Source organism: Penicillium pulvis, assembly GCF_028828015.1.
Source record: "Penicillium pulvis strain IBT 33274 chromosome Unknown contig_23_segment0_segment0, whole genome shotgun sequence".
Lineage (NCBI taxonomy): Eukaryota > Fungi > Ascomycota > Eurotiomycetes > Eurotiales > Aspergillaceae > Penicillium > Penicillium pulvis.
The window spans coordinates 2,196,342-2,223,450 of record NW_026643075.1 but is presented as its reverse complement, the minus strand read 5'-3'; the positions used below and the strand labels follow the sequence as shown (position 1 = coordinate 2,223,450).

Sequence of the window (27,109 nt, the reverse complement as noted above, 5' to 3'; positions counted from 1 at the left end):
TTACATGATAATACCACTGTCTACCTTATGCTTCGTAGCAGTCTCGTTGTCAGTCAAAACTACATTAGTCGCGTTGAACGTCACAAAATCAAGATAACGAAATGCTTTCGGTGCCAACAGTTTGGATATTTGGCGTGGTCGTGTACAGCCAAGTGCAAAACCGACTTCACCATTCCACACTCACAAATTCATTATAAGCCCAACTGCCAGGGCGCTATCTAGAAAATCAGGTTCATTCCAGTGGATAGTATGACTACCGTGACATTCGTTTCACGTGACTATATGGGGCTGAAGGATATCCGCCCCGCGTTCCTGCCTTCCTAATAGGAAGGGATCATTGCTAGAGACAGCCCGGATCCTTTGCAATCTTGCTCCCGCCGATGCTAACATGTTGATGTTATGCATTGATGAGAATGTCTGATCCGAAAATCTACACTGTTGGCTGGATTTGCGCCATCACCACGGAATATGTTGCCGCTCAAGCCTTCCTCGATGAAGAGCACGAGGGCCCAGAATACTTACCAGCTCACAACAAAAACGACTATACATTAGGCAGAGTCGGAAGACACAATGTGGTAATCTCCGTTCTACCTTTAGGTTCATACGGCACCACCTCGGCAGCGCGAGTTGCCGAGGATATGTTACACAGCTTCCCAAATGTTCGAATCGGTCTAATGGTCGGTATCGGTGGCGGAGCACCAAGTCCAAATCACGATATACGCCTTGGCGATGTTGTGGTCAGCATCCCATCTAATGACCGAGGTGGAGTATTCCAGCACGACTTTGGTAAAACGATACAAGGCCAAAGCTTCCAGCTAACGGGCTTTCTTGATCAGCCGCCTCTTATTCTCCTCGCAGCGGTCAACGGACTTCGAGCGCGGTATGAGAGCGAGGGTAATCGGCTCGAAGAGGCTGTCAATATGGCTCTCGAGAAAAAGCCAAGGCTACAGAAATTATATAAACGGCCAGCGCAAGAAAGTGACCGGCTATACCAAAGTCATATCGTTCATCCAACAGATAAAAGAGCAACTTGCGCTACATATTGCGGTAATGACTTAACAAATTTGATCTCCCGAGATCCACGATCTAAGGATGAAGACAATCCAGCTATACACTACGGACTGATTGCGTCAAGCAATCAGTTAATAAAGGATGCTTCGGTCCGCGATAGACTTGCCACAGAAAGGGGTGTTTTATGCTTTGAGATGGAAGCGGCCGGGCTGATGAATCATTTCCCGTGCCTTGTGATCCGTGGCATTTGCGACTACTCTGATTCACATAAGAACAAAGAATGGCAAGGGTTTGCGGCAATGGTTGCGGCAGCATATGCCAAAGATCTCCTTTGTCGAATTGTCCCTCGAAATGTGGAAGCACAAGAAAGTCTTTCAGAAATCCTAAAGCCTCGTCATAACCATATGACTGAGGTCACAGACCACATTACATCTAGGCCACCAAAAACAGATGAGAATTGCGGCGTGAAGTTGCAGACTCTTCAAGGCCATTCTCGTTTAGTAAATTCGATGGTCTTCTCTCCCGACGGCCGACTAGTAGCCTCCGGGTCTATGGATCATACCGTGCGGCTCTGGGACATCTCCACTGGTGCTCTACAGCACACCCTCCAAGGGCATTCCAAATGGGTATCGTCCGTAGCCTTCTCTCCCGACGGCCGACTGGTAGCCTCAGGCTCTGAGGATCAGACTATACGGCTCTGGGATACGGCCACAGGCACTCTACAGCAGACACTTGAAGGCCATTCCCTTCGTGTTGATTCGGTGGCCTTTTCTCCCGACAGCCGAGCGGTAGCTTCAGGCTCCTATGGTTCTGTCCGACTCTGGAATACCGCCACAGGCACTCCATACCAGACCCTCACAGGCCATTCTGGTCCAGTGGCCTTCTCTCCCGATGGCCGACTAGTAGCCTCCGGCTCTAACAATCATACCGTCCAGCTCTGGGACGCCTCTACATGCACTTTACGGCACATTCTCATAGGTCATACCATTATGGTCTTGTCAATAGCCTTCTCCCCTAACGGACGACTGATAGCCTCAGGCTCTTATGGTTCTGTCCGACTCTGGGATACCGCCACGGGTGCTCTACAACACACCTTCAAAGGCCATTCTGGTCCGGTTGCCTTCTCTCCCGACGGCCGACTAGTAGCCTCCGGCTCTAACGATCATACCGTCCGGCTCTGGAATACCTCCACGGGCGCTCTGCAGAACATTCTCATAGGCCATTCCATTATGGTATTGTCGGTAGCCTTCTCCCCTGACGGACGACTGGTAGCCTCAGGCTCTTATGGTTCTGTCCGACTCTGGGATACCGCCACGGGTGCTCTACAACAGACCATCAAAAGGTTCTGGTCCGGTGGCCTTCTCTCCTGACGGCCGACCAGTAACCTTGAGCTTCCTTAACCACGCCATCCCCGCCTCTGTATACCACCACAGGCGATCTACAGGATACAGTGAATTGCACGCATGTCTATGCGACAATCCATGGCCATATGAAGCAGCGTTCATGACGTAGTGTACAAAGGTCCATTCGAATGTACCCATTTCTCAAGTTGGCGTCTTGGCGGTGGGGCCCTGAATTAAGAGAAGAGTATGAAATGGTGAAGCTGGTTTTGCACTTTGTTGTAGCGATACACCGCGATGCCCACTTGGCGTGAGAGCCCGGCGACTCGAGTATATTAATGGTTGCCTGTAGGGCCATCAACAGTGCCCGACCCTAACGATCTCCAATCTAGAGAGAAACCTTCACGTCCTACGGTAGAACATCATGAAATCGGCCGAGAATAGAAGTACTGATCACAGAGCACTAGAGTTAAGCCCTAGATGTCCTTGTTATCCAGAAGCCATCAATGACCACCTATCGCACGTACGTTAACATTGTATAGTAAGCATAAAAGAACGAGGCTATGGAAGGTTTCAATTTAGCCTCGAGTGAGATCGTTTTGGTTCCGGCCTATAAAAAAGCCTAGATGAATTGATGAGTAAGTTGCTGTGTTAGCAAAAAGAGTGAAATATTGTGGTGGCCATCTTTCCAACCAATATGTCAACCTATTCCAATTCATCACTCTCCAATGGTGTATGAGGTTGCTTTAATAATACGGATAGATATTTGAGGCAGTGCCTAGGTGGGTATTCTCACCTCGTCCTCACCTCTTTCACCCAGTCTCCGGGATTCCGATCCATAACGCTTCACAATTCACTAAAAATCATACACTTTGTCAAAAGCAAAAACATACAAAAACATACAACAGTCAGGATTCGCATGTGGTCACCCACCATACTACTAACTAACCGGCGTGTGGCTTAAGTACGGCTGAGCGGACGGGAAGCCCTGTTCTCCACACCCTATGGTCGTATGTACTCGAATGTGTACTGGATTGGGATATATAGTTCGGGTATAGGGTGTGATTTGAATAGAACAGACTCTGAACCAAATGCACTTGTATAATTCGAGTGCCAAGCCAGGAATTGGAAGATCTGGAGACCATATAAGAGGGGGGGAAAAGAGTCTCTAGTGAAGCGCCATCTCGTATATTGACGTGACTTAAAGCGAGGTGATGTGATGCCCTTTGATATTTGCGATAATATCATCTATATCATAATTATAGTGCTACTTTAACTACGATTTGTGAAGGTATTTGACTAATTTTGCGAAGTTCAATTCTCGCACTTCAAAGGGTATTATGCGAATTTTCAAGTGAAACGTATTATTTTACTCCAAGAAACCCTTCATTGAAATAGATAAATAATCAATTGCATGAATGTTGAAGCTGGCATTACACAGTTGTGGAAAGAAGAAGAAGGATGGCAACATCGGGTGTTTTTATTCATGGAAGATAAAGGTCTGAGGAGGCGAGACAGAAGTAAAAGCAGAAGAAAGTGAGGCTTCTCAACCATCATTCACCAGTCACATTAGCATGCGATATATGGTATTTGCAGACAAGAGGGCACATGAAGGAGGTGAGCTTTGTTGAATGAATGAATCGAACATATCAGTCACATATTTGTAGCGCTAAGTTTATAAAGCATTAGGTGTCTCGCTGTGAATCTATTCTTCAAGAGGTATCGAAAGGATAATAAACCATAGACAAGGCCCCGCTGCTCTTCGTCGGCACAAAAGATTGTTAGTTGAAATCCAAATTCCCTCTGTAGTCGAGATGCTAATAATGCATAAACTCCCATTTGACAGTTCAAACTCTTTCAACTTCCTTTTCTATCAACCTTTCTCAAAACCAGGGCATCTAGCCCCTTCACATATCTTTCCCACAAGCCTCCAGAACCCAGCAAGATCACCCGTTTAAACCGAGAGTAATGGTGGATGGGCTCGTCTTGTTCTTCTGTCTCAATCTTCTCTTCAGAATTAGGGCCCCAAATCTTCCACAGACTGGTATCAGATTCTTGCTCCCATGGAGCCTGGCCATACACAAATCGAAGCCAGGCAGTTTGAAGATCACCCCCCATTGCGCGCTCCGCTTCATTGAGCTCTGTGTCGAGATTCCGAAATAGATAAATCACCTCGAAGCCGTGGTAGGACTTACCCTGGAGGATATTGTGGATGCGAGAACGCTGGTCAAAGTGATATTTGAAGAGTGCACCTTCTTCCTGGAGACGCTTGTTCACAATTGCGGTCCGATAATTCTCGATTTTGAATACAGCCTCGGCGGCCATCGTGCATACCCTATCGATGAGTACAGCCTGCGCCAAGTCCGGGGTAATGCCATATTCGTCAAATGCAGCATTGAGGAAGCTTTCATCTTGGACATGCTCCATAAGCGTAGCTCGAACGATGTCATATGTGTCCTTTCTCAGTCTCAAGATGAAAATGACTCCCTCGTCATGAACATCACCGAACATGAAGGATCTCACATAGCTGGGTGCTTCTGTGAGTTCCTGGGGGTCGTGTGCATAGAACCAACCATCCAGACATGGATTTCCAGTGCTAGTTGGCACACCCTGAATGACACTGTCTGCATCGGCCAGAACTTGCTGATCAATTTGGCGCAAACGATCCAATGCATCTGGAGCATGTGGGTCAATATCAAAATAGCGACACGTGCTTTGGAACAAGTTCTCATGTTCCTCCAGTGACAATGCCCGCAAAGTTGTCCCAACACCGGACATGCAAACTGCGCGGTGGAACTTCATTGGATGATTCGACGCCATGTGGTGGCCGATACTGACGCCTCCTGCTGATTGTCCCACAACAGTAACATTGCTAGGATCTCCTCCGAAATTCTCAATATACCTCTGTACCCAGTCCAGCGCCGCTTTTTGATCTGTGAAACCGAAATTGCCGTCCCCAGCAAACCCATCTCGCTTTAACTCTTTTGCAATCTTCGCGCCAGCCAGGAACCCACCCAATCCGAGTCTGTAGTTGATACTCACGGCGACTATGGGGAGTCCAACGGTCTTGCTGTGGGAAACGAGATTCACGGTATCGTATATGCCATAATTTACGCTTCCGAATAACAAAGACCCGCCGTGGATCCACACAAAGACAGGAAGCTTCTGCTTTGCCGGCTCGGCAGAAGATTTTTGAGCTGTGGCGATATTTAAGACGAGCGCGGATTTTTCGTCGCTTATGGGAGTCCTTGTGAAGGTTGGGTTTGGGGGGACTGGTATGAAAGGATTCATCGGGCTAGAATCACTTCCCGAGACTTGAGGACGTGGGCAGTTATTACTTTAGCTCTGGTCAGTCATGGCTAATAGGTCTAAGAGCAGGAAAGATGACTTACCCCAGCTGAGTCCCATCGTGATATCTGTCTGGCCAGGAAGTCTTCAGCACAGAACGCGTCCAGCGTTTGGGAAGGTCTGCGTATGGGATGCCGCAGTACTGCTCCACTCCGTCTGCATAGTGCCAGCCATCAATCTTCCCGAGAGAGTGAACATCCAATGAACTTTTGTTTAGGGGAACCTGAAACGTCATCATGGGTGCCAGGTGGAATTGTGTGAAGAGCTCAAATCAATCAAGAGGCAAGGGTTGATGTTTGGTCGCAGATATGATTTGCTCTTTCCCGGCCGATTTAGAGATTTCTGTAAGGATTTTGGAGCTTGAACTGCGCACCAGAAGACAACTTTCGAATATTGTTCCACAAAGATCTCAAAGACCAACGATGATCATGTGTGGGAAGTAGAAGTCGAAAGTAACCGGTGAATATGAGAAAAAATCCGACTCCGAGATGCAACACCGGGGGATATGCGACTCTATACCTCCGAGATTCCTCTGGTCCGACCAAAAAGCATGAAGATCGACCCTTTGTTCCATAATTACCCCTCGAGAATGCCCTTGCTCAAGTGGACAATAAATATACAGATCGACAGCAAATAAGTGGGTCTGGGTAGAGGTTCGCCAAACGGAAGTGGCCGCAGGAATCACTGTGGGGACGGAAGTACATCAGACTCAAAATTGAAAACCTGGGAGTTGGTCTATCCAAATTCGCGTATACTAGGCAGTAGAGTTACGTCACTTACATGGGAAATTTGCTATTCAAATGATGATCATATTATGTTGACCTTAAGTTTCATGTACTGCATAAAAAGAGAGATCCCACCGAAACCCTGAACCCCAGAACGTCCATGGTAATGATCAAGATAGTACTCCCGAAACAATGTGGAGCAGGATTATTGATGCTGTATCGCGATAGGAATAAAATGCCGCTAAAGATGCATAGATTTGATTTGATGAGCTCGCAGCCTACATCATGTCCATATCATCATCATCCCAGCCCAGCTGGTCATAGATCGATTTGGATTGTGATTTGTCTGGCGTCACAGGAATGACAGCGGCACTCTTGATTGGTGTGCCGAGCACAACTGGCGAAGATGGTGGACGAGTATTGCGGATGCCCATTACCGGAAAATTAGGAGCTGCGGGAATAGAGCGAGGGGCAGGCATGGTTTCTGGGCCATGCTGCTTGGGTGGTGTTTCCATGATCATTGAGGAGCGAGCACCTTCGAAAACCTGGCTAAGAGGCCGTGATACCTCGGGTGTAGACATTGGGTTGATCGGTTTACGGCGGGATGAAACTGGGGTCGAAGGAGCCATCGGCTCCGTAGGGTTTGCACGAGGCTCTGGAATCTGAGGTACTCGGAACAGGTCTGCCCCTTTGCTTGCGGATGAGGATACTCGGCGGAAATCTGTGCTGCCGGTTTTGTTGGTGTCAAACAATAGCCTATTGGGAGGGGGTCGGGTGGGTGTTTCTTGGATAGACCCAAGCTCTGCTGGCCGGGCCTGTCGTCGCCCACTGTCGCTTGTGTCAACGGCATGGCGAGACTTGAAAGGGTTCGAGTCAGGCCCGGAGAATGAAATTGCCCGCCGGCTCGAAGACGGGATCATAATTGGGGATTCGGCTAGGGAACGACTTTCTATTTCCCCAGCAAAAGATCTGGAAGATTTGAGGCTTCGAGGTAGTGGAGGCATCCCCACGACCGCATCCTTCTTGCGATTGCCACGGGGCGTTGCCATGACCTGAACGCCTTGGCCGTAGGGATTACGAACGGGGTTCTTCGGCTTCCGGGAACTACCTCCAGTGGAAACCCGTTTGGTGGCATCATCGGCAATGTCTTTGGCGACCATCTCTCTGTTTGGTTTGCGCAGAGCGTGAATGGCAGCATCGAGCTCCTTCTTCTGGTCGGCCAACATTTGAACCTTTCGAAGTTTACTCTCGTGTTGGCGAGCTGCTGCATTTAGATCAACTTCCCTGTTTTCCACGCGCTTAACTTGGATTCCACCTCGCACATTCCCTGACAGAACAGTAGGAAGCAGGGGCTCCATAGAGTCACGCATAGTCTCTTGCTTGCTTGGTGCAGTATTAGATCGATGTAGAGATGGATGTCGGTTTTGAGATGCAGCCGCCGCCTTCTCATCAGTCAAGACGCGCTGTAACGAGCGGCGGATGTTCTGAGTCGGCGCTTGTCGTTTGACTTCGGCCCCTGGCCCTGGACGCTCTCTTTTGTTTGATGACTTCTTGGCTGCTGGTGAGACACCACCAGATACGCCGAATTTGCGAGTGATCAACTTGCATTTGTTTGGCAAGCGGGCTGCATAAAATGGAATAATAACCTCGGTGCAGAAATCGCGCACGGCATCGCTCTCAACCTTCTTTCCAGACATGTGGCCTTCGTTGAAAGCTGATGTTCTTGCTGTTTCGGCAGTCGAAGATTCCTCGAGACCGACAGCATGCCAGATGCACAGCCGGTCAAGATGCAGTTCAAGGAGCACGTTCAAATCTTGAGGCTTCTTAGGTTTGGGCTTCTTGGTGGAGCCCTTATCTTCAGTCTCCTTTGTGGGTTCCCCGTCCTTGTTCTCAATGGCAAGAGTCGACTCCAAAGCCATCACTTCCAAGATGAGAAGTATTTGCAGCTGGATTTCACGCAATCGAAGGTCAGAGATGTGCTTTTTGGTCTCTGCTTCCCGTGAAACCTCGTGCGTAGATGTTTCATTCATGCTCCGCCCCTTCCACCACTTATGGATGAAGCTGTTCTCTTCAGGATACAGACCATTCTTGCTCATTTTCTTCTTTTTGCTCTTCCGCTTCTTTATACCACCCTCCCCATCAGACACGGCGAGCACTGCTTCCCGAACAGCCGCTGGCAAAGCTTCTCGGTATTTGAGGTCCATTTTCTTAGCAGCCAGAATAGCCTCACGGTAAAACTCAATTAGTCCGCTTGATGCCTGGGAGTTTTCAGAGGTTGATGATTGAATAGCAGTACGACAGCGGGTCATAGGACCCTTAGCAAAGTAGGCCAGAGATGTCTAAGGAGATTGTCAGATACCAAGACCCAGACCAAACTGAGCAGAACACTAACTTTTGAGATGTAGAGAGCTTGCAAGTAATGGTCTCTCATTCCATCAAGCAGCTCTTCGGGCGACTGCTTCACGTCAATGCCATTGTTGTCTGTGATGTCGACATCCATCGCTTCCGTAAGCCCCATGCCCTGGGACTCGGAGGGTGCAAATGAAGCCTCTCTGTGAATATTCGTATTTTTTGAGACAGGAGCAAGAGAGTTGCCTCGGAACTCGAGTACATCGACGAAAGAAGGTGCAACAGTCTCAGTGTCCACCTCATCCTCGAACATAACATCAACCTGTAGCCCAGCGAAGTCATCTCCCAACCCGAGATCAGAAAGCGGCTCTTCAATCCGCGCGGCCTGCCACCAATTGAGAGCATCCGGAACAGGTAGAGACTTCTCAACTTCAACGTCCATATCTACCGCTCGTGGAGACCCTTGCCAGCCCTTCACGGCAACCACAATATCACCCTCATGCACCCATCGTGCAAGCCTAGTGAGCGAGTAAATACCCCTCTTCACCCGCTCAACCACATAGAGACTGCCGTCAGCGACCAGCCGCACGGCAAGTACGATAGGCTCTGCACAAGCACATAATTCATTTTCTAGGGCGGGGATATCGGCGACGAATAAGCCGCCCGGCTGCGTGTCAGAATGTGACCATGACGTGTCTTCAAGCCATGAGAGCGGTAATTTGGTGCGGGGAAGTGCTGCAATGCGATCTAGAACGAGTGGTTCATCGGATAGTGAAGCGGCGTGGGCCTAGAGATCAAACAACAATGGTGAGCTAGGGATACGTGGATCGATGGTACATGGCTGTACGAATCATTCAAACATACTCTGATCACTATAGAAGAACTAGCTATCTGTCCAGCAGTAGCGTCATGGCCAAATTTCCGCTTCTTGGATAGCGTTTGGGCCGCTTCGGGGAGTCTGTTCAGCGCGGATGCATTGAGGGGATCTAGGACGGTCGGAATCACATGCGCGGTCATGATCGCGTCTAGACGATGGTGCTCATTGTGTAGGGGTCGTAATTCCAGGAAACGGTATGCGAAATAACAGAAATCGGAATATGCTGATGCAATGCACGTCAATAGGTTTAAGTGGGAGATCGCGGGTTCAATTGTCCAGTAGAGTTTTGGCGTCACGCGTCGCGGTCCAGGCACTAAGGTTGTCCCCGCCCGAACTAAAGAATCTCGGTCCTTAATTGATTCTCGCTGAGGGTCTCTCCTCCTACTTGATATTGAAAATGAATATTTTTACGATAGAATTGGAATTGATGATTGTTTTAAATCATTGAGATTGTTATTATTGTAATGCTAATGTTTAGATTAGCGACCTCTAAGCCGCAAAAATGGGTCTTAGGGTGTAAAAGTCCGACTCACTTGTCACCAGTAAATCCTCGAATCCAGTCAATAGCAATAGTACGCAGTACTTATCAGCCATGAGCAAGATATCTAGGTAGGTGAGAAGGAGAAAGGGGTAATATGGTTGTTGAAGACTTCGCTCCCGAAAAAAACGCCTGAACATCCCGTCCCAGTTGATGAAAGTGGTATCATGTTGAATTTTATCTTCGCCGTAATTTGCAAGACAAGCATGCAGATAATGAAACAAGAAAGAGTGAATTCCAAGAGGAATCAAACTTTTGAAAGATTTTTGTCGTTTTAGGTGTTATAATGCTCTATGCATGTGCTTTGAGTTGTTGAAAACAAAGCTATCTCATCACGTTCGTCAAAGCGTCTCCAAAGTTAATGGATGGAGGATTCCATTTAGAACTTCAGAGTCTTAGGCTTCTCCCAGGTGAAGCTCTGGTTGGTGAAGTGACCGTTCTTGGCAGTCTGGATGTAGATGGGCTTGGCCAGGTCAAGATCCTTGACAATCACACCAGGACGGAGATCGAAGTTGTTGCGGATGATCTCCACAAGCTCATCGGAGGTCTTGTCGGAGGTGCCGTAGGTCTCGACGAAGATGGACAGGGGCTCGGCGACACCAATGGCGTACGACAGCTGGACGAGCGCACGGCGGGCCAACTTGGCGTTAACCAGGGACTTGGCGATCCAGCGGGCAACGTAGGCAGCGGAACGATCGACCTTTGAGTAGTCCTTTCCGGAGAAAGCACCACCACCGTGGGCACCCCAACCACCGTAGGTATCAACGATGATCTTACGGCCAGTGAGACCAGCGTCACCCTGGGGACCACCGATGACGAAGCGGCCGGAGGGCTGCAGGTGGTAGACAGTGCGGTCATCCAAAAGCTCGGCAGGGATAACCTTCTTAACAATCTTCTCCTTAAGAACGGCACGGATCTCCTCAGTGGAGACATCATCAGAGTGCTGGGCAGAGATAACAACGGTGTCGACACGCAGGGGCTTGACAGCACCGTTGTCGTGAGCGTACTCGACGGTGACCTGGGTCTTGGTGTCGGGCAGCAACCAGGGGATGGTGCCGTCATTGCGAGCGGCCTTCATGGCAGCGTTGAGCTTGTGAGAAAGGAGAATGGTGAGGGGGAGGAGCTCAGGGGTCTCGTCAGTGGCATAACCGAACATGATACCCTGGTCACCGGCACCGAGCTTCTCAAGAGCCTCATCGTAGTGAAGACCCTGAGCGATATCGGGGGACTGCTGCTCAATGGCAACAAGAACGTTGCAAGTCTTGTAGTCGAAGCCCTTCTCGGAGGCATCGTAACCGATGTCCTTGATAGCGCCACGGATGACCTTCTGGTAGTCCAGCTGGGCCTTGGTGGTAATCTCACCGAAGACCATAATCATACCTGGAGGAGAGGAACGATATGTCAGATTTGGTTCCGGTCAGATTGCCAATTGGGGGCCATTGGACTTGTCACATACCAGTCTTGGTGGCAGTCTCGCAAGCAACCTTGGAGAGAGGGTCCTCCTTAAGACAGGCATCGAGGATGGCATCCGAGACCTGGTCACTATAAATGGGAACAGGGTAATTAGAATTGATGCACGGAGAGTTTTCGGCGCACGCCTCAGGGGAAAATAAACCGCGGAAAAAACTCACGCAATCTTATCGGGGTGACCCTCTCCGACGGACTCGGAGGTGAAGAGGAAAGTGCCAGGCTTCTGAGCAACGGAACCCATTGTGAAGGATGGTGTGTGATTAAATTAAAGAGAGGTGAAGAGAAAAAGGGATGGATGAGGAAGAAGAAAAAAAGAAGAAGAAAAAGAGGGAGAGGGGTTGGTATATGAGAGCGGGGCAGAAAAAATGGGACCCGGAACCATAGAGTGAGGACAGTTCTGTCTTCGGGTTCCGACCATCGACCATTCGCGACTCGATAACGCCATCCGTGCATGACTGGTCCGGGCTACTAGTTTCACCGCCTGGCCCCCAACCCCATCGCCATGCAAATCAAGCAAAATCGAACCAGTCAACTTCCCCTCCGTTTCACCGCCTAGCCCCGCCCCACCGGCAGTGGAAAATTCTCAGTTACCGATAAGCAATCACTGAGATAATCTTCGTGTTATACCTACAGCTCACTACAGGACCATTTTTCCCATTATCCAATTAATCATGTCCAAGTTCGGCGTCTTGGTCATGGGCCCTGCTGGCGCAGGTAAAACCACCTTCAGCAATGCCGTGATCCAACACCTTCACAGCACTCGACGAAGCTGTTTTTATGTCAATCTGGACCCCGCCGCCGAAAACTTCACATACGAACCGGATCTCGACATTCGGGACCTGATTACATTAGAAGATGTCATGGAGGAACTGCAGCTTGGGCCCAACGGAGGTCTTATCTACTGTTTCGAGTTCCTTCTCCAGAATCTGGAATTCCTATCTGAGGCGCTTGAGCCACTGAGTGAGGAATACCTCATTATCTTCGATATGCCCGGCCAAATCGAACTCTACACCCACATTCCTCTCCTACCATCCCTCACACAATTCCTTTCTCGCCAAGGTCCCTTGAATATCAACCTCTGCGCCGCATACCTACTCGAAAGCACATTCGTCGTTGATAAAGCCAAATTCTTTGCTGGCACCTTGAGTGCCATGTCCGCCATGCTGATGCTCGAAATCCCCCATGTGAACATTCTCAGCAAAATGGATCAGGTCCGGGATATGGTTAGCCGCCGGGAGCTAAGAAGGTTCACCAATGTGGACATGCAATTGCTATCAAATGAGGAGGACGATCCGGCTGTGAGCGCCAACCCCATGGCCAAGGATGCCCTAATGAGTGGCGGTTCCTTCAGTCAGCTCAACCGGGCTGTGGCACAATTAATTGATGACTTCAGCATGGTTTCTTTCCTACAACTGGAGGTTCAGAATGAGGACAGCGTTGCCGGTGTTTTGAGCCATATTGATGATGCCATCCAATACCACGAGGCTCAGGAGCCCAGGGAGCCCAAAGACGAGCAGGAGGTCAATTACGAGGACGAATAAACAATTCGGTCTTTTTTTTGTTTTCATTTTCCCGGTTCGGTGTTTTACGGACACCATGTAATCCCGAGACCGGATAAAATGTCATACCCTCCGAGCTATGTCGGCGCTTATTTGTCGCCCCTATACTGCTGTGAACCGAGCCCTGAGGATTCGGTGAAACTGATAACGGTCATTTTTTCAAGCGACAACGAAATGTCCGGCTTGACGGCGGGAACGCGATGTACAGACGCCCGGGCGCGGGGGCGTGGGGAGGAAGATAGAGACCCCACCAGCACCACATACAGCACCACAACAAGCGCCACATCAGAGTCCCACTGTTCAGAGGTCCCCTCATTCGGGAGGAAATTAGAAAAATATTGACATGATCAGACTTAATAATACGCTAAATCCAATAAAGAAAGCCCATGAATGATGATAGCTCTCAAAATAAACAAACAGAAACACCGCAACCACAGACATAATATATCTCGTTCAAAAGTAATACCCAAAGAATCGGAGGTCGTTCATCTGTTCCACGTTCCCTTTACCTCCAGGCCCCACGAGCCCCTCGTTTCCCCGATTCCGAGCCTGGGCCTGACCTGGACACCCAGCCCCCAGAAGTACTCCCACCCTTCTGGAAATCCTCCACAAACCCCATTGCGACACCAAACAGCCAACCCAGATCCCTCCCTGCATTTTCCACGCCAACCTGATAAACATAGAAGCCGAGCCCAATCAGAGAGCCCCAGAAGGCTAATCGGAAAGCCAACATCACCCAAAACATAACAAGCCTGCGCGCATAGTCGAGGATCTTGAGCGAGATGAAAAAGATGACCACTAGCAAGAATACGGAGAGAAGATCAGGCATTGCGGCGGTGCTTGTGGAGGTGAGGAAGCTCGAGAGCGGTTCAACGATGTAGGGCTGGACATAGGCGGAGCGCAAGTTGGCAAGCTGTGTTGTTACCTGGCTCTGGGTTGTGGTACGAAGGAAAGACACAGTTGGGTGTTGGAGAAGTGTTTGAATGTTTTCTAAAGAATAGGAGTTGGGGTTAGTAAATGGTTTGTCTGCGATTTCCAAGCTCTCCAAGAGAAGAATAGAAAAATTGTTTTTTTTTCTCGCTGGCAAGCTTGAGATAAGAAGTCACACGTACCTGGAAGGAAATCCATGACTTAAGGTAGAAAAATGCTCGACTGGATATACGCAGTTGGATGAGAGAAAGAGAAGAGCAGTGTTTTCCAGTCCACTCTTTGGAATTCTGCTCCGACTGATTCAATCTTTGAAAGCGGCTTTGTTTGGGGTGGCGGTTTCCGGTTGAAGTATTTGATGGCTCCGTGTAAGCTCTGCGAAGGCTATCAAATGAGCGGGCGTCAAAAGTATGGTCAAAGACTTCCAACGAGAGGAAACTCAGGATTTTATCAAAGTTCCGTTATGCAAGGTATCGCGAAGTGGCAGCTGTTGCACGCAGCAACGGCGATAACAGAATGCAAACCAAACAAACGAGAGGTGTCTCCACCTTTATTCCTCCATTTAACTGGTTAGAAGAATATACATAGACCGTACAATGAACATTGGATAATAAACAATGATCTTTACTTATAATAAAGATAAAAAAAGGGCAAAATAATGTCTTCTAGAATGAATACATACTTTACTTTCATCCTATCACAGTTGATTGGTCTACTGTCATGCAAATCCATAACTGCTCATTTCCCCTCAATATTTTGAGGGACCTCCGGGATAATTTTGATGTAGAGGTTCACCTTCTCCCTCTCCCCCTCCGCCTCCGCCTCATACCCAATATATTCTGCATTGCTGGCGGTACCAGATGCGGCCCAATAATCAGCAGTCTCAGTAGCCATGTCTTGGTAATCCCCTTTGGTAAGCTCTTCTTTTTTATGCTTGTACATGTCGAAGGTCACCTTGAAACCGGGGTGATGATATCTCTTGCCCATTCCGGATGTCAGACCCTCCACAATCCCAGATGTGGAATGGATGACAACGCTACCATTGCGATAGTAGTTCACTTGGAAGGAGCCCTTTGCTAGATATCCCAAGGTGGGGATGTCCCTTATCTGAAAGCTTTCCAAAAGTCCGGGTTCTCCACCCAGGCGCTTCTCAGCCTCCTGGGTGTGGTTCGTGTGAACGGCTACCTGGATATCGGCATATACGAGGCCATGAGCCTCTATTGCAGCAATAAACATGTCTCGGTAGCTGTTGAAGCTGGGGGGCAGGTGGCTGGGCTTGCGCTCGAACTTGGGCTCGCCACGATAGTCAGACATGGCAGTCAAAATTATGGCTAGAACGGAGGCAATCATCATGCCAACTTCGTTGCACAAGGCATGGCCGAACAGCCTAGAGACGCTCCGTGCCAGCAAACCTCCGGCTATAACACACACCAACCTAGAATACCTAGGCAAATTAGTCGAGAAACTATGATCAAAGTGCGCATCAACAGTGCTTAATGAGAGTCTTACTCGCTGCGACTTATGTCAAGACCTCTGGCGATTCTACTCGCCAAATGGGAGATGCTGGTCCGATTTTCAGAACTTGCCAGTACATGACTCTGCGCACCAAATTCCCCACTAACCGATTTAGAGTGGTCTTGGTCTGTGACAATAACTTCAGTGGGTATATATGTAGACCCCAATGAATCTTCAATCAAGTTGCAGTGACTTGTCTGGTATGCTGCCAGGGCGAGGAGAAGGGGGCTGATGATTCTAAAGACAGTCTGGGAATCTAGTGAAGCTTCCAATGGGAACTTCAAGGCACTGTGACCGGTCTATTAATTCAAGGTGATTGACCGAAATGGATATATTATGGACGAACCCTGATTGGAAATTGTTTCTCGATTCTTCCCATGGAGGAACATCGGGTGAATAGATGGCTCTGGTAGTCAGATCCTTGTCTGGAAGCAGGGGCGTGTTTTCATCATCCCAATGAGCCTCGTGTGCCATTTCCTGTATTCATTCTTGAACTGACTGAAAGTGTAGCTAATCTTAGAATCACCTCAGATAGGAGCCTAAGTTTCCAATTTGGACGGGGATTTGGTGACGCTGTTTGGTTGGATGGCCAGCCCCGGAGGGCCCACTCAACTATCCCACTCGGGACTCGGTGGAGCATGGTCCTTGAAATGTATATTTTTCTATCACAAAGCTAAATAATGAGACTATCTTTTGAAGTAAATTTCAGTAAGTCAGTACCGAGAGTCACTGAGATATCCTCTAGCTTCTCTCTTAGCCAAGCTTTCTGTTTATTAGGAACAGATTCTATACTGATCGCAATTGTCAGTGGCCAAGCTAACAAAGTAGCTGCCATAGGAGATAGTTCACTATCAAGAGCACTGTTGGCATCAGTGATAGTGGCTGAATTGAAGAAAAAGTTGACACTGTAGCATAAACCCCTAGCCACACAGTCCACTGTATATCTGCAATTTTGAATCTGCGTGTTCAAGTCTCGATTTTTAGGTGAATTTTTGACCAATGTGAGGAGCAGCCGCAAGTAAGTGCTAAGAACAATCAAACGACCGGCACGGTATCGATTCCAAACAGTTGCATGGTCAAGTGTCAAGTAGATATGGGCGGAGCCTTCGTATAGAAGATGAGACCTAGGTGACCCGATATCTTGGGGAGAGTAACGAGTAAATTTCCACTCATCGGGTAGAATATATTCCCAAAGTTCAAAAGCAGAGTCCAACTCTCCAGCCTCGGTCACTAGGCTCTGAACTTGGGAGATAACGGGGTTGTCGCATTGGTGGAGAAGTTGTAGGCATTTCGACCGTAGAATAGTAAGCCGAGTGTAAATATCATCAAGTATGGCTACTGGATCATCAGAAGCAAAGTCTTCCATTTCTTCTTGAGGCCAATAAGGAGCCGGAACTCCGCGATGTAGACACGACCGCACCTTTGAATACCTGTCAATTTATGCTGCTTTGAACAAGTTCATAAAACTTTACTTACGATGGGCCGTCGAGCAATTCGATCAAGGCACGAGTCTGAACCCCATCCTTGCTGCCTTCGAGTCTGTAAAAGACCCGCCGTCCCTTGGCAATGACTGATACCGGGCAGGAAGTTGGAATCAGTGCCAATTCCAGACCTGTCGATAGAAGGAGAAGTCCCAATAGCGGCATTTCCTCTGTTTGGAACCGTAATATTCTAGAATATATTAGCAATAATCCACGGACACCATTCCACATTCCAACGCACATCATATACACCCATAAGCAACGTAGCAACGAGCAGCTGATCAATCGTCTCACTCGACAAACAAGCTATTTCCACCTGCATACGCTTAATGCTTCTCCCATACACAACCTCAGCTCTCCTAATAGCTTCATCTGACCGCACCGCTTGCCCAAATTTTGCCAACGCAAAAGCAGAAACAGAGAGACGAAGCGCCGAGCGTGGATGGCAATGGTTCAAAAGACGGAGTGCAGAGGCACCAAACTCGCACTCAATTTCTTGTAGACCACTAGGCCATGATGTAAAGTTCGCTATCCAGTATTTCATTGCATAGACTTCCAGTGGCAAAGATGGAGATATGCCCAGTGGAGATGGTTGTTTAACCACCAGGTCTTGCAAAGATGGTTTGGCATGGTGGGCACGAGGACGCCGTCGTTTGCCTTCGGCGGATGCATTCTCATTCTTGAATTGCCAGGACTCCGATTGGTCTGATTGCCAGGTACAGTTTCGGTTTGCTTTCTGACAGCGATTGCAGCTGGGTCTAGAGGAATCACACTGGAGATATTGAGCTTTGCGGTTTGGACATCGGGAATAGAGCATATACCTTGACACGTCGCTTTTTACATGTAATGCAGCCAGGACTTGGGAAGACCATATTCAACTATGTGATTTACTTGTGCTTGCAGTGAAGTAGAATTTAAGAGTGGGAGACCAGGATGCATGCTGCAGCTAGTGGAACGGATTTAGTCTAACTCCGGTGTTCGTAAAGGCCGAAATATATTTGTGTCTTCAAACTCACAGTCCTTGGTATTCCTAGTCTGCAAAGTGTCCATTAACATGAAAGCACCACCCTTAGTCAACGGCTCGTCCGCAAGGGATGTCTATATACAAATATTCTCAATCATAAAACCGCCAGTCATGCTCATTAAGTCTCTAGGGGAAGCTAGAACGCATGAGACTAAAGCAATGCATCCTCAACTTCTTCATCTCATAGTGCTATCCACCAATTCGCGATAGATCTTCTTCAAGTCAGCAATGTCAGCTTCAAGTTCTTCGACTTGTTCGCTCTTTTCGCCCAGCATCTCGAGGGTAGTCTGGTATCGTTGATCGATCTCCTCAAGTCTGGCATTGAGTTCCTCCACGCGGGAGTCTGCGTTTTTCTTTTCCTCTAGCTCGCGCATGAGGTCCACGACTTGCTGTCTGGATTCATCGCGCTGGGCCGTGACACGCGCCAGCTCGTCCTTGGACCCGGCACGTTCACTTTCTAGCCGACGAACGGTAGCGCTCATGCGCTCGACTAACTGCACTGATGGGCCGGCGCCGACAGTTGACTCGGAAATGATATCGTTGATACCGCGCGATGGTAGGGCCTGTGTACCGCCATACATGGATGGAGTAGCCGGAGTGGCAGAGCCGAAAAATTCGTCTGGCTCAAATGTGATTGAAGGAGTCTCCATGATGGTGTTGATTGGGGGAGGAGAGAGCGTTCCCTGATTAATTGATGCTGGGTAGGAGTTCTGGCGCGGTGGTGTGCCAATATCTGGCGAGGCTGCGGGCATGGTGGACGAGCGACGGCTAGAAGGACGATGATCATATAGACTCGATGGGCCGGTGTCTAGATTACTTGATCGCCGTAAAGATTGGACGGGGGATACACCTCTAGGTTGAGGCAGGTTGTTCATTTGCTCCCGCCATTTGGTTCGTTCGTCTTCCAATTTCTGTGCCCACGAGGCATCACAGACCTTCTTTTGCTCCACAAGGTCTTTTTGGGCGGTAGCAAGGTCTTCAAGAGCCTTGTCCAGCTTTTGTTGCATCTTCTGCAATTCCTGCATCCGCTCTTCGAGTTTGTTCTCCACATCGTGCTCGGCCTCTTTGGCCGTCTCAATCTCCTCTTCCAGCTTCTTGGTTTTCAGATTCTATTAAGTTGTTAGCCAATCAGATAATACAGTAGCAGTAGTGGGAGCATTGCTTACCAACTCCCGAATCTTCTTCCTAAGATCACCTTCTTTTCGACCAAGGTCATCCCGTTCTTTCTCAACATTGGCCAATCGAGAAAGCAACGAGCCTTCCAGAGTATGCCAATTCTCGCTGGCGACCGAATATTGAGTCTGTAGGGTTTCAATCTGTCGCAAAAGCTTGGCCTGGGTCTCCCCAGTTGCGCCAGATGACGCTTCTTCTGCCCGAGTCCGAAGACTCTCCATTTTGCTTTCCAAGACTGACTGCTCACCCTTCAACTCTGCTTCAAGCATACGTGCGCGTTCTTTCTCCTGGTCAAGCTTCTCCTTCAATTCAGCGATCTCCTTCTTCCCCTTCTCCTCACTGATATCTCGCTCGATCTTTGTATTTGCCAGCTCCTCTTCCAACTCATCAGCTTTGCGCTTCTCTTGTTCCAACGCATCAGAATGAGCCTTGGCCTCGGCAGCTTCGGCACGCGCAAGAGCTCGACTCAGCTGTGCTTTCATTTCAGAGACGGTCTGGTTCAGCGCATTCCGCTCATTTGACACTGCATCAAAGTCTTTGGTGGTTTTTGTTTGCGATGACAAAGATTCAGTCGCTCTCTTTTCTGCAGCCTCAGCTCGTTTCGCTCTCGCTTCTAAGTTGGCAAAATCTCGTTCTAGTTTCTCGTTCTTCTTCTTTATATCTGTCTGACTCTTGGTGTTATCAACAAGCTGTTGGCGAAGCTTCTTGATGACGGTGCGATGGTCCATCTCCGACTTCGAAAGCTTCTGTCCCTCTTCGAGTAGCAATGCAATCTTTTCGTCCTTCTCTAGCAGCTGTTTCTTGGCACTGCCTGGTGAAGCGCTAGCAGCTGCATTTCTGGCTGATTCGGCAGCTTCTTTGGCGAGGTATTTGAGCTTTGACTGTAGTGCGTCGATGCGTTCGATGTATCCGTGTATCTCCTCCTGTCTCTCAGATTCGGCTGTTTTCTCGTCATTGAGGTCAGTTTCCGACGGCATGTCCACGCTTATCCGTGGACTGTCTACCGAGGCACGAATCACGGAATCTCCAATTATCTGGGACTCTGTAAGTCCCTCACTGGTACTATTCAAGTTGTCTGGTCGCTCTCCCACGTCGCTCGAAGCCCGCGGCAGTGATTCTGCAACGCTCATCTCTGTAGAATTTCTTATCGATGTTCCGGAATCGTAATTGGGCTCCGGCAAATTTGCCTCCGATTCTGTCCCTTCTTCAGTATTCAATGGGCTCTTGAGACTTTCATCAACAATCTCCGTGGAGGATGCTAGAGTGGTATCGACGTCTATGCTCCGTCGCGCATCATTGCTCGGTCGTGGGCTCGCAGCTGGCGATGAGCGGCTCGGCGAAGACTGTGTGTTCCAGTTTGTCGTATTCGATTTAACCATGGCACGCGCCAGGCGCTCTTGCAGCCGATCGTTTCTTCGCGCATTTGAGGAGCTACGAGAGATTGCTAGAATATTGCATTAGCCAGGTTCGCGTTCAATCGTAATCTAAGGATCCCTACAGCCAGCTGGAGACCTTGTAAATGGCGTATTTTTGGTCTCAGCCTCTTGAGGCTTCGCATTCGCAGCCGCATTTTTCTGTCTCTCCTCCTCGTCCAACAGAATGTGGTCCAGCCGAGATTCGACACCTGCAACTGCCTGTTGAAAGAACGATCCCACTCCCCATTTTGGTTTGGATGGATTCTGCGAATCCTGCGCCATTGTATCAGACACGCAATGCGATGCGACTCGGGTTACTGGGCTGTAAACGCCTTATGTTCAATTTGCATGAGTTCGGTGGGGGCTGCGCTCGGACAACGGCTCGTTGAATGCGATACAATAGGTGGGGTGTTAAGATTGATGACAGGAGTATTTGCTCCGTTTAAAGAGAAGTAGGCGACAGGCTTAAGGCTGGGAAACGAAGGACTCGTAGGATTCGAAGCCAAGAAGTACTAGGCAACGACCACGTTGCTAAATGATGGTCGCACAAAGCGTGCAGGTCAGAGAGAACGGTAGAATTTAATCTCACGTCAATTGAATGGCCAGTATTGCATAATAGCAAGGCAATACCTGGGGTAGAGGAGAAGAGGGGGGGGAAGGCTCGCAAAGATGAAACGATCAACCCCGATCGGTTGGGATGGATGTCGGTCTTGGCAAGAAGCTTCCGTCATCTCCCCAAGCTTCTCCCTCCTCCGACCATAAGTAACCCCCTCCTTCCATATCTTCCCCGGTTCTTAACCTTTCTCTCTGGGGATAGTTCAATATGTCGTTGGATCCACCCACTTACTTCAGCTCCCTTCAAAACAACATTCGGGCTCGGCCAATTCCTTGGGAGGGTGCAGTCCGAGCGGGCAACATCACTGATGACCATCTGAAGAAGATCAAGGCCGTGGACAAGGTGCGCAAGGAGCAGCGCAAGCAGACAATAGAAGCAGACCTTGACGGCTACACCAGCTTGCTTGCTGGTGGCTCACAAGGCAAGAGTGTGCTGGAGTCGGCTTCCCGCAGGACAGATATCGTGCAGTACATCTTGGTGCTGGCCTCGGATCTGATTCAGGGTATGTGGCTGACTCTCCGAATAAGACAACCTGGACAGGATTGCTGATACATAGAATCTATATAGACGTTCCCTCGCTGGCCGATGCGCTCGTTTCTCACCCTGAACCGTACAAGCCATTCCTACCATTCTTGCATCAATCATCCAATGCCGAGGACCCCATCCCGCTGCTCACATCAACCTTCCTCACGGCTCTCGTGTCGCACAGTCTTACTAGCTCATCCAAACCCGCCTCCCGCGATGATGAAGCTCTTCCGCAGCTATACCTTTACCTCTCTACTCTGACCAAGAACCAAGACAGCGGGCTGCAGGACATTGGTGTTCAGGGATTCTCAGAGCTGCTCAGAAAGAAACGTTCGCGCGAGATCTTCTGGAACCACCGGAAGGAAACTTTGGATCCCCTGATTGATACTCTTCGTACTGCAGCGGGCATCAAGGAAATTGTTTCTGCAGGAACCAGTACACGTGGCACTGACTCTGGTCTGGCAGGAGGTGTTGGTCTTCAACTGCTTTATCGGGTACTTCTCGTAGTATGGCAGCTCACTTTTGAGAGTGAATTGGTTGGTGAGGAATTGCAAGAGTAAGTACCAAGAACAAGAGCCTTTTCCAGATCAAAACCACTAACCTTTCCTAGGAAATACGATATCATTCAGCTCTACAATCAGCTCCTGGTCATTTCCCAAAAGGAGAAGACTATCCGTCTGCTTCTTGCAACCCTGCTCAACCTCCTCTCCAATAACCGTACTACCTTGCTTCCTGCTGCCGTCTTTGTCCGCCTACCTGTCCAACTCACCAAATTATCCGGACGTCATTTGACCGACGAGGACCTTGTTGAAGACCTCCAAGCCTTGTCTACTATGCTTGATGAGTACACCAAAACCCAGACCACATTTGATGAATACGCAGCCGAAATCCAGTCCGGTCACTTGCGCTGGTCGCCCCCGCACAAGAACCCCACTTTCTGGAAAGAAAACGCCCGTCGGATCTTGGAGGAGTCCAACGCAGCCTTGCCTAAGAAGCTCGCTGAGATCATGTCCCAGAGCTGGGAGAATGACAAGCAGGTCTTGGCCATTGCCTGTAATGATGTGGGACACTTGGTGAAGGAGCTTCCTGAAAAGCGTACCCAACTGGAACGTCTTGGTCTGAAGGCTCGAGTGATGGAGTTGATGGCAGACCAGGACGAGTCGGTGCGATGGGAGAGTCTGCGCGCCGTCGGCGAGTGGCTGCGATATACCTTTGAGTAGAGACCTGTCAAGGGATTTTTGCTTTGTGTCTTCTTTTAGGGATTCTGAACTTTCTCCATCTGTGAGATGAACATATACACTTTTCTTTTTGGCATGTACTGCGTATTTCTGCCATAGCGCATATTATACTCCTGTCTCAGATCAACTTGTTTCCTACAATATTTCAATCTGATTGGCAAGTTCTGGACTGATAACCCGCTGATCTGTGGATCCCCCACGAGAAAAGGCCCGCTTCTCAACACATCTTTGCGCGATCCTAATGGCAAATCCCATAAATTCTCGATAGTCTTTATTATAACAGAGTTTAACTTTATGTGACCCCAACGACCTCGTCCCTCTCTCTCCTGAGAATCTGTTCCTTGGATACCGTCCGAATTTGCCACACGCGGGCGGAGATCTCAGACTTCCCCGCAGAAATTATTCTCTAGGAACACCATCCACTCCACCCAGCACCCATGTCGAGATCCTTCAACGGTTGCACAAGATGTAAAGCGCGGCGTCAAAAATGTGACGAGCAGAGACCGACATGCGGCCGCTGCTCGACCGCAGGCGTGCAATGCAAGTATGCAATGCAGCTGCAGTGGGGAGGGCGGGCTTTTTCACGATCGCGATTCGGCGCCTGCGTAGGCACCGGCGGCATGCAAAGACTGGGTAAGTTGGAGGTGGCGGAGGATACAGACTTACGCCCAAGTGGAAGGATTGTGCGCTGATCAGATCCCAGAATACTCACCAGGAGAATTTATCTACACCACCAAATCCAAGTCCAAATCGGCTCAAGCCGCATCATCAGATCTCGCTCTGACACAACCCGTCGATCCTTTCTCGTCCCTCTCACCCGATCAGAGAGCATTGCTACACCATTTCATTAATGATGCATCCCAAATTACGGCCTGCCATTCCGGTATGCAGCAAGATATCTGCCGCATGCTCGTACCCATGGCTTTACAAACACCATCCTTACTCTACGCTACCACTGCCCTTTCAGCGATACATCTCCAAGCCCTACATAACCAGTCCGAGAGCGTGAAGACAGCACCCGATATAGCCCGGTATATGGCGCTAAGTTTGGAGCATTTCCGGAAGGAATTGCAAAACCCGGCCGCGAAAGGCTCAGAGGCGCTGGTGGCAACCGCACGAACACTCTGCCTAGCAGAGATCCACTCTGGCGCAATCAATCCCAATTCCTGGAGAGCACATATTGAAGGCGCGAGGGCCTTAATGAAGACCACAGACCGAGCCGGGGGAGACAATTCACTCGCATCAGCAAACGGATTTCGCCGGTATCTGGATCGCTGGTATTGGTCGATCGTATCACTGACAGCATTAACGGGCAATGGCCCGCCAATTGGTGATAACTCAGACTTCGCTTCATTCGACATGACTAGTCAACGAGAGTCCCCAGACTATTTAGATGACTACTGGGGCTTCACAGTCGATTTGGCAGCAGTATTCCGCCAAATCGGTGCAGCTGCCTGGCGCAACCTCGAAGCCGAGAAGGGAGCGCAAGGATTCGTTGAAGGAGAGGTTGAGAGCAATTCCGAAGACGACGCCGCATTGTTAGAAACGTCAGTACGACAGCTCATGGATCGAGGCGCTACTTCACAGCCTTCGCTTTATCCCGATGTAGCGGAGGGCTTGACAGCAGAGAGTATACAGCAACTTGCACTTTGTAACGAAGCATTCCAGCACAGTGCTCTTATTCAGATTCATAGACGCCTTCGCAAAACCCCGACCACTTCGGTTTATGTGCAGCAGTCTGTTCAACGAATTCTGGAGTGTACGGCACAGATTGGTCCTTCGTCTGGATTAAGTCCGTGGGTTATGCTCACGACTCCGATCTTTATTGCTGGGTGTGAAGCGCGAGGAGAGGATCGGGATACGGTGCGGCGGCTACTTACAACTTTGCATGATACCGTGCGCATTCCGAATGTGCTACAGTCTTTGAAGTTCCTCGAGCAGTATTGGGCGAATCAGCTAAGCGAGGATGAGGATTGGAGTCACTTTCTTGGTATGTTCCCTCCACGCATGAAAGAAGGTTGTCATTTCTAACTCATGGTCTAGATCGGATGAAATTTGATTTCATTCCTTATTAGCGTCGAGGGAGCTCCTTGATATGTGTCATGTGCAACGAACAATGTTTCTCTAGGTGGTGCTAAGGTTGATGGTTTCTCCATCCAAGTGTTGCTCTCTTGTGTTATATTTTATCTTTCTCCAGGACTGGTGTCAATAAGCTGCAGGGTTCCTTGTGGGTGCATATTATTGCCATGGCGTTTCGAATTGTGGCATCGTGATTTCTTTAGCAATAAACTATATTCCAGGTTAAACTCCAGAGCTCCTATTCAGAGCCAGTAGCAGGTTAAGTGGGCTTAGCTTTAAGTGAAAGCTTCCAAGGGTGTCAAAAGCCCTGGGAGCGACCAGGAAGAGCGAGGATATCTTCTATATAATTCCGGTCTTTCTGTGAGGCACGCGCCTCGGCTCTCTTTATATGTTTTTGTTGATCAGTAGCCATACTGCATCCAAAAGCTTCTGGGGTATTATGTGAATACCTTTTGCATCACTTTCGACTGGTCTAGACCCCTTGAGCGCTAAAAGGGGGTTTCGATATTATCACCAGGGGTCCTTTAATGTTTGCTCTAGGGTGTATGGGGTATAAATAGATATGACCCACATCACATATGTTGACAGCAATAAAGCCAGCACTTGAGGCTGGAGGTCAAAGTAGTCTCACCTATATTAAGAATAATGGATACAGAATATAGAAACGTATTGACGTATTTCAAGGGTGGTGGGGACATATTGAGCGGCAAGGAGGTCATCCAGATCTAGACCCAGACTATGGATACAAGCTTGCTTCAGGGTCTTCAATATTCAAACATTAAATTTCTCAGGCGCCCGGAATGTGTCGAATGTTGGCGATGCGTACCTTTGTAGTTGACATCGGCATACCTACTTTAGGGTCAAATCCCGAGGTCGGGTTCGATACATCTACTTGTCTACATGACTTGCAACAAATCACCAAAGCCTGAGGACTCAAATATTCATCTGCACCAGTTGAGGTCTAGATTAATCTATAGTCAATGACATAGATTGCAACGCCTCTTCAGGACCGATATATTGAGACCGAGGCTGGTCACTATCTCAACAGCAGCCACATTATAGGGGAAGACCAGGGTGGGACCCTTGAAACCAGCCCTACGTAGACCCTGGCCAGCCACCGCCCCTGGAACAATAGATCCAGCCACCACGTTCAACTTCAATTGCTTAAACCGCAGGTGAGTGTATCACCCAGATAGGTCTTTGATTGTCTCGAAGTTGCTAGATCATATTCTCATTTTCATCACTACCCGTCGTACTACGTAGAAAGTATCAGGTCTTCGCAAAGTGGATACATGGATCAGACCCATTTCGCTAAGACGCAATCGAGCAAAAGAAAAAACTAATTGGAAAAAGAAAAGGAAAATAGGCCTAGCAGCCTTAGCTCCAGCACGGTCTCGAACTGTGACGCGGTCACGAACTCCACCAGGATTAGGATTTCTGTTCTGCATGGTTTCAGGAGTTGCCGAGACATTTCGCCGTGCAATGACGGGAGCATGAAATGTACCCCATGTCTCAATCCCAAAAATGGGTCGAGGGATTGGGGCTAAGACTGCAGCTGGTTGGAAATGGATTTTTAGCCAAAGGTTAGATAAAAGAAAAAAAGTAAATTCGGATCATCGATTGGATCAGCATAATCGAGTGGAAAGGCAGCTGAGGTTACAATCGTCAGCTTGGCTCGTATGATGATAGGGCGAAAGAACTGGGCAATTTAATGCGATGTGCAGGGACAAAGTCCCATTGCGCAAGCACCATTGGAAGGTTAGCGCTGAAGGTGACAGGCGCAGGAACATGGGCTACACAGACCATGCCTGTTAGAGGAAGAAGCGGCCACGCGTTGGCCCGAGTGTGCCGGCGACACGCCAGACTTGGGTTAACCCGGGCCTGTGATTGGTGATCCGA

At 49.0% G+C, this 27,109-nt stretch overlaps 11 protein-coding genes across 11 annotated transcripts; 4 read left to right on the top strand and 7 right to left on the bottom strand.

Annotated features, from left to right (window-relative positions):
* Positions 1-413: 413 nt before the first annotated feature.
* N7503_005091 (uncharacterized protein) lies at positions 414-2,381 on the top strand (the record flags this gene model as incomplete). Its single annotated transcript, XM_057064638.1, has 1 exon — positions 414-2,381. The coding sequence occupies one exon, from the start codon at positions 414-416 to the stop codon at positions 2,379-2,381; it is 1,968 nt and encodes a 655-aa protein (XP_056922381.1).
* Positions 2,382-4,208: 1,827 nt separating this feature from the next.
* On the bottom strand, positions 4,209-5,934 carry N7503_005090 (uncharacterized protein; the record flags this gene model as incomplete). The annotated part of the gene is made up of 2 exons (XM_057064637.1): positions 4,209-5,688; positions 5,744-5,934. The coding sequence occupies 2 exons, from the start codon at positions 5,932-5,934 to the stop codon at positions 4,209-4,211; spliced, it is 1,671 nt and encodes a 556-aa protein (XP_056922380.1).
* Positions 5,935-6,702: 768 nt separating this feature from the next.
* N7503_005089 (uncharacterized protein) lies at positions 6,703-9,867 on the bottom strand (the record flags this gene model as incomplete). The annotated part of the gene is made up of 3 exons (XM_057064636.1): positions 9,638-9,867; positions 8,817-9,560; positions 6,703-8,763 (listed from the first exon to the last, which is right to left on the bottom strand). Exons 1-3 carry the CDS (start codon positions 9,788-9,790, stop codon positions 6,703-6,705), a joined length of 2,958 nt encoding a protein of 985 aa, XP_056922379.1. The 5' UTR covers positions 9,791-9,867.
* A 392-nt stretch (positions 9,868-10,259) lies between these two features.
* N7503_005088 (S-adenosylmethionine synthetase) lies at positions 10,260-12,024 on the bottom strand. Its single transcript, XM_057064635.1, has 3 exons — positions 11,820-12,024; positions 11,645-11,730; positions 10,260-11,568 (listed from the first exon to the last, which is right to left on the bottom strand). The coding sequence occupies exons 1-3, from the start codon at positions 11,897-11,899 to the stop codon at positions 10,568-10,570; spliced, it is 1,167 nt and encodes a 388-aa protein (XP_056922378.1). The 5' UTR covers positions 11,900-12,024; the 3' UTR covers positions 10,260-10,567.
* Positions 12,025-12,329: 305 nt separating this feature from the next.
* On the top strand, positions 12,330-13,199 carry N7503_005087 (putative signal sequence-binding GTPase GPN3; the record flags this gene model as incomplete). Its single annotated transcript, XM_057064634.1, has 1 exon — positions 12,330-13,199. The coding sequence occupies one exon, from the start codon at positions 12,330-12,332 to the stop codon at positions 13,197-13,199; it is 870 nt and encodes a 289-aa protein (XP_056922377.1).
* A 523-nt stretch (positions 13,200-13,722) lies between these two features.
* N7503_005086 (Apq12 family protein) lies at positions 13,723-14,345 on the bottom strand (the record flags this gene model as incomplete). The annotated part of the gene is made up of 2 exons (XM_057064633.1): positions 13,723-14,207; positions 14,330-14,345. 2 exons carry the CDS (start codon positions 14,343-14,345, stop codon positions 13,723-13,725), a joined length of 501 nt encoding a protein of 166 aa, XP_056922376.1.
* Positions 14,346-14,882: 537 nt separating this feature from the next.
* On the bottom strand, positions 14,883-15,458 carry N7503_005085 (uncharacterized protein; the record flags this gene model as incomplete). Its single annotated transcript, XM_057064632.1, has 1 exon — positions 14,883-15,458. One exon carries the CDS (start codon positions 15,456-15,458, stop codon positions 14,883-14,885), a length of 576 nt encoding a protein of 191 aa, XP_056922375.1.
* Positions 15,459-16,994: 1,536 nt separating this feature from the next.
* On the bottom strand, positions 16,995-17,305 carry N7503_005084 (uncharacterized protein; the record flags this gene model as incomplete). Its single annotated transcript, XM_057064631.1, has 2 exons — positions 16,995-17,079; positions 17,136-17,305. The coding sequence occupies 2 exons, from the start codon at positions 17,303-17,305 to the stop codon at positions 16,995-16,997; spliced, it is 255 nt and encodes an 84-aa protein (XP_056922374.1).
* A 1,035-nt stretch (positions 17,306-18,340) lies between these two features.
* N7503_005083 (M protein repeat protein) lies at positions 18,341-21,034 on the bottom strand (the record flags this gene model as incomplete). The annotated part of the gene is made up of 3 exons (XM_057064630.1): positions 18,341-19,273; positions 19,331-20,781; positions 20,836-21,034. 3 exons carry the CDS (start codon positions 21,032-21,034, stop codon positions 18,341-18,343), a joined length of 2,583 nt encoding a protein of 860 aa, XP_056922373.1.
* Positions 21,035-21,575: 541 nt separating this feature from the next.
* Positions 21,576-23,113, top strand: N7503_005082 (H(+)-transporting V1 sector ATPase subunit H; the record flags this gene model as incomplete). Its single annotated transcript, XM_057064629.1, has 3 exons — positions 21,576-21,870; positions 21,936-22,449; positions 22,504-23,113. 3 exons carry the CDS (start codon positions 21,576-21,578, stop codon positions 23,111-23,113), a joined length of 1,419 nt encoding a protein of 472 aa, XP_056922372.1.
* Positions 23,114-23,568: 455 nt separating this feature from the next.
* Positions 23,569-25,206, top strand: N7503_005081 (Zn(II)2Cys6 transcription factor; the record flags this gene model as incomplete). The annotated part of the gene is made up of 3 exons (XM_057064628.1): positions 23,569-23,764; positions 23,835-25,121; positions 25,175-25,206. 3 exons carry the CDS (start codon positions 23,569-23,571, stop codon positions 25,204-25,206), a joined length of 1,515 nt encoding a protein of 504 aa, XP_056922371.1.
* Between the last annotated feature and the right edge of the window lie 1,903 nt (positions 25,207-27,109).

Excerpts from the sequence above, each read along its gene's own strand:
- N7503_005088 (XM_057064635.1), bottom strand. The coding sequence starts at position 11,899 with ATGGGTTCCGTTGCTCAGAAGCCTGGCACTTTCCTCTTCACCTCCGAG. Across the intron at positions 11,731-11,819 it reads GGTCACCCCGATAAGATTGC|TGACCAGGTCTCGGATGCCA; the intron begins GTGAGTTTTTTC and ends TCCCATTTATAG. Across the intron at positions 11,569-11,644 it reads CGAGACTGCCACCAAGACTG|GTATGATTATGGTCTTCGGT; the intron begins GTATGTGACAAG and ends CCTCTCCTCCAG.